Source organism: Dufourea novaeangliae, unplaced genomic scaffold (genome assembly GCF_001272555.1).
Source record: "Dufourea novaeangliae isolate 0120121106 unplaced genomic scaffold, ASM127255v1 scaffold235, whole genome shotgun sequence".
Taxonomy (NCBI): Eukaryota; Metazoa; Arthropoda; class Insecta; order Hymenoptera; family Halictidae; genus Dufourea; species Dufourea novaeangliae.
This window is the reverse complement of record NW_015374123.1, coordinates 277,669-283,668: the sequence shown is the minus strand read 5'-3', so window position 1 is coordinate 283,668 and position 6,000 is coordinate 277,669. Positions and strand designations below refer to the sequence as shown.

The window sequence follows — 6,000 nt, the reverse complement described above, 5'->3', positions numbered from 1 at the left end:
CTCGTTTCAACGTGTACGCTTACTAGTTATAAACCATGCCGAGGTCTGCAATAAATTATACAGAGTGATTAGAAAAAGGGGTACAAGATCCTAGAGGCTTGTAATACTCAAGGAGAAGAGTAAAAAATGTGTAATCAACATAGGTCCTGGAATGAACTGTATCAAAGAAAAATACTAAAGTTTCATTTCACAGTTGTTACATATGTATATGTTCCATATGTCTTCCATCCATTTTAATACAAAACTCACATCCGTGGATCATAGGTCGACGTACATTTTCAAATATCCCTTCCGTATCTCGTATTACCCGTTGTCGTACAACATTGAATTAATGTACTTCTAAACTAATTTTTCTGTTTACAAGTGTATAAAAGGTAATTTTACACCGAAAGGATTGAGTTAGGGGCTATGATGATTAGACATTTTTTTTATCTCGTCATATCCGTAACAGAAATGTTTCTGATATCGACCAAGTAATGACGATATAGTGTGTCCGTGTATTTGACTGTCTTGTTCGTTAGAACTGTCTAAAATAAATGACACTATTTAAAAAGGGAAACTGTACATAGATACCCCTGGTACGAAGTTGTCTTCTTACGCACATAGTTTACATTGGCCACCGTGCGACAGCTGTGCTAATATACTAATCACGACGGTTAATACGTAAATTAGTCACTGACTCTATCATAGAAAATTATGTGCGTTCTTCCCTATCGTTCTAGTGCAAAGTAAATTTCTTATCTGTTTCATTCCGCTAAGGGACGAATCCTTGCGCTTCCGGCTTAGTAAGATCGACGTAGCATACCCCGTTCCGTTCTAACGTGCTTCGGCGTTTTCTGGACGATTTATCGATCAGGTAGCAAATATGTTTACTTGTCTCATTCAGTACTACGTGCCCCAAGATCGATCTTCGATCAATCAGTAATTTCTCCCGAATACTTCTGTCTGATCGACACTCTAGTTTTCAATTGGCCTTTCGATTATCGCACGATGAATTTGCAACTGGAAGATCATACCGACGTCGATATTGAAATTACCAATATTGATCGAGAAAAAAAAAGAAAAACAGTGTCATACCGCGTTACCTGAAACGCGTGACTTAACGCGACCCACCAGTATGGCCATCCCATAACAACGAGACTGTTACGAATATTCGTAATTCATTCACTGGTGATCGTTATACCACAATAAGGTACAACAAGTAGCGTGACCCACACGGATGGGCATCCCAGACAGTAATGAAATCCTTCTAGGCTTCTTGATCCCACCTGTGATGGTGGTCATCGTGTAATCGTGAAAATTTTGTTAGGTGGTCCGAGGCCCACCACGTGGCCCTGTCTGGTACCGAATAAAAACTTCGTGTGACTTTATTTATTCAATAAACTCCCGTATATATCACCTCTTCGGTCGCTGGCTGACGAAGAATCGAGGAGCTCACCGACACAACGGATACAAAAAACATCTCTCACGCTAACAACACACTCTAATGGCAGTATTCACGGAAATACCGGATAAAATTACACCCTACAAATGTATTTACAAATCCAACGTGACGTTAAGGCCTCGCACCTTTGGACGCGTTAGAACTACGATTCTCCAGCTATGAACATGCCTAGGGACCTCGAAGAATCCGAGATATAGGTACGTGTGTCAAACGGTCGTCCCGTTCACCTTACGTTAACTCTCACGTTCTACATACAGTAAGAGTCAAAAGTGAGTATACTCTTTGAAAGTTTGGGATATTTATTTTTTTGAATTTAGAACCTAACATTTCGCATAGGTGCTCTATTACATTGAGATCTGTTGATTGTGGCGGAGGACGTAATCGATGGAAAGTGTTATTCAGCAAACAATTTTTAACCAATTTTGCTGTGTATTTTGTGTCACGATCTCACTAAAAGACACATGATACACTTCCAGCTAAATTTGATTTTAAAATATTTATACATCCAAAGAACCCCGCACTAATTACATGGGAAATTTTAATCCTGGTTAATCTCGTTAATTCTCACATATATTGTAACTTATAACCTGGTGAATAAAAAATGTAATAGACAAAAACGTCTGTGACGGATAGTTATTGAGATACAGCTAATCAAACGGCAAATAGAAAAGTTACCTTAGGCTTGCGCTACGCCTCACTTCGACTTTGACCAGCGGTATCTCTCCGCTTTACCACGTCACTAATAGTTCCCCCTCCACCGCAACGTCGAATTTTTCGATTATACAAAAAAAAAATATCGAATATACAACGTTATATCAACGTTCTGTACGATTCGTAGCAATTGCACTGCACTAGTATGTGATTTTACCGAGGAGAGAATCTTTTTCAATGTATGTATACAGACGAGGCGATACGATTTCTAGAATTGCACCCTATCTTTTACTTATCCGCCTCTAGAAAAACCAAGGAATAAATAGAGTTGTGTCCTGCTGATGCGAGACAGCGCGAGCATACCGTAACTTTTCTATTCGCCGTTTGATTATCTGTATCTCAATAACTATCCATCACAGACGTTTTTGCCTATTACATTTTTTGTTCACCAGGTAATAAGCTGCAACATATGTGAGAATGAACGAAATTAACCAGGATTAAATTTCCGATGTAATTAGTGCGGGATTCTTTGTCCATAGTACAATGAATGAAAACCAACTGTCCTACCCCAGAGGTTGCCATACTACCCCAAAACATAATAGTATATGTATCACGTTTAACGATATTTATAAAAGTTTATGGTTATAGCTTCGATTTTCTTTTTCTCGAAATTTTTGGCTGCCTATTCATCTCGAAAATGTTGAGAAAATCATATCCAACCGAATTAATGCCATGATCTTACAATAATAGGATGCTACAGAAGTATTAGAACGAACTTCACCTTTGTAAGGTGTATACTTTTTTTTGACTGTCACTGTATATTTCGACTCGCGGATTCTCCGACGCGTTAATATCAGTCCGCTTGCATAAGGCGCAACTAACGATCACTAAACTGCGACAGTAGGATGTTTATACACGGCGCGTGATTGGACGACGAACAACCGATCGAACCGAAAGAAAGAAACAATGACAACCCACAGTAACATTAACCACGTACTACGGCATTGAACAACGACGTCAACGGTTGTTCAATCAGCTACATCTATCAGCTTTAGAATTCGTATGCTTTACTTGTTCTTACCATACTATTGGTTATTATTATTGTAATGTCTCGCGTGTTTCCGATTTGTTTATATTTCTTTTCTTTCTTTTTCTCTTTCTTTTCGTTACAAAATACAATATTCTCACCGAGACTAATGTGATCCGTAACGAAACTTCACTCAATGTGAATGATCCATGTAATCACTTGAATGTAATTCATTTTGACAGCCAGCCGTAAGTGGGTCATGCTGACCAGAAAAGCTTGCTTGCTGATTATTGTAGAATGGTTGCCGGTAGGTCGTACTCAAATAATTAATAAAAGGCATTGCGGGGAGCACGACCCACCGGTGAACATCATAGAATAATTCATGGGAAAACCTTTTGGACAGCGGTAACCGACCGCAAGCGACCGATGAGGGCCACTAAACATCATAAGAACAGAGTGACTCACCTGTGGTCATCTTATAATAAAATAGCACAAAGTTTTGCACGAATATATCTCACTTATCACGATCAATCTAGAATGCGTGATTGTTGTGACCCACTGTTTGTCATTCTGCAATCATTAATGAATCTATCACTCAGGATCAATTACATACTTCGGGGGAATTATAACTCGGTGATGTCTTGATGTAAGTACTAGGCTTACCAATAAATCATCCACTATTTCTTAACGAAGTCAGTATTCGTTTCTGTGGAATCAAGGATCTATACCGTTTCGCTTATATTCATAATTATTTTTCAACATGCTGCAACAATATTATTTAAAATGTATCGGTTTGTAATTGGAAGAAATAGTGGACTATTTATCGGTAGACCTGATAAATAAATAAACTACATGGTCAAATTGAGCAACTTAATACCATTCTAAAAGTTTTAACTAAAATCTCAAAATCGTGGTACACTAGCAGCGTCGATTGTCTTAATAAAACCATGCACGTAGAGTTTTAACTTAAAAAGTATGTTTACATAGCATGATCCACAGGTGGACTCAATAAATCGATTAATTGTTTTTCGTAAAGAACAGAAATTAATTAAATGTAAATCCTGAAAAACGTTGGTAACGCTACTTCGACAGTTGATTAAGTAATATAAGTAAATGGGAAAATGAATAATTTGTCTACACAGTTGATATTGAAACTATGCAAAATATATGTATACATAAATCACTAATTGTATAACAGTAACGTTAGCAAAGTGAAATAAGTTTATCTTGGGATCAAGATATTCAAATTCAGAGTTATTTAACAGTTTCTTACAAAACAATGGAAAAATCTCGAGCGATATTTCGTTACATACATACGCGACCCCATGATTTCTCTTCCTTAAAGATACATTCGTACAAACGAATACGTACATACGTCTCTAAATGTTTAAAGCTAATCGATTATACATTAAGTTACACACTAAATTCGTGTCCTACAACGAGCTACCTACAATCGTGATGCCTAAGAATAATTTCTCTTAACGTGTCGGGTAAACGTTATATATAAAACACGCGACCTTACGACAGTTTATTCGTCAATGTTCGTAACCCTTGGTCGATCGATCGATCTCACGAATAACTTAACGCTTTTATATTACTTCAATCTCTGACGTGAGTCAAGGGTTTAACTAAATTTATTATTACCTTTAATTAGCTTGTTGCTTTAAACCCGATTAAGTAGTGGCAGCTTCATATTACGATTTACTTGAGCAGACTATATAGGTATAAGTTCCTTCAAAATGGTGTCGATCGCTTCTCTCCAGAACGACACTCGAATTCAGCCAGGAATTAATGACCCTCAGGTCATTCGTTTTGAATCGATGGTGATGGAATGAAGGGAGATATCGAGGAATCTTTTTACTTTTCGAAAAGTATTTTTGGAACGAATTTTCTTAACGTTTGCGAATAATTTGAATGTTCGTAAATGACGAATAATATTTTCCTTGAACTGTATTGTACTCACATAAATTCTTCTTCGAGTAACTATTTTTTAATTAATTCTCATTAATTGTATTGAATAAGTAGAAATTGGAAATAAAGAATTAATTTCCCTTGAAACAAAGTATGTAATCATTAAGGAAAGTCTGTGCTTTTTTTCAATTCCATTAACACTTTCCTTAATCAATAGTAATTAAGTATTAATTACAACGTAGTAATTTTGACCTCAAATAAATTATTAATTATAACCTAATTTTGATTAAAAGCAATTATGTACCGTAAAAGTTCATTTATGTAATATCATAATTGTTGTAAATTATATTTTACAAACTTTATACAGTAATATTGTATTTTCACTGTACTATTAAGTAATTCTCTGTCTTTTCATTATTATTTACTACCTTAAGGTTATTCCGGATCAAGAGAAATTTCACACCAAACATTCTTACAATTTTTACGGTCGTAGCTAAAACTTTATATGCTCAACTGTAAAAGAAAAACAGTTTTACCAATGTTTTCTCGAATCTTCCTTCATTTCGTTCAGTTTCATTTCCTGTACTTGATGTACGTCGTATTCTTAAACGTCGTTTTAGAAAATGGAGCCCTTTTACCGTAATTTCGTTATTGAACGTCGCTGGAAGTCGGAAGTTCCTAAGACTAGGATGGTTTTCCGAGTTGATAGCGCGTTACTTCCGGTTCTTGGTCCTTAGGTTTTGTCTACGGTGCAGGGCTCAGGCATGGACTATTGCGGCGGACAGTTAACTACCGTAGTGGTTGCGAAATCGCTGAATTTTTTATCAATTGGCACCCTGTCGTCGTAGAGAGTCGGAGCTTGTAGGATGATCCCAGCTGTACCAACGAGGACCGCCAGAGTGAAGATCCAGAGGAATAGTCTGTCTAAGACCATCGCCACGTACTTCCAGTCTTCTTTCACCTTTTG

General features: G+C 36.8%; 1 protein-coding gene across 5 annotated transcripts in view; it reads right to left on the bottom strand.

The window, feature by feature from the left end:
• Positions 1–5,764: 5,764 nt before the first annotated feature.
• The window catches only part of LOC107191215 (acetylcholine receptor subunit alpha-like), a 224,932-nt gene continuing 224,696 nt past the window's right edge, over positions 5,765–6,000 (bottom strand). For all 5 annotated transcript variants that reach the window (XM_015580198.1, XM_015580199.1, XM_015580202.1 and 2 more), the window contains one exon: positions 5,765–5,994. In XM_015580198.1, the coding sequence (XP_015435684.1) occupies positions 5,803–5,994 (192 nt within the window). In that variant the 3' untranslated portion in view covers positions 5,765–5,802. The remainder of the gene's footprint in view (positions 5,995–6,000) is intronic.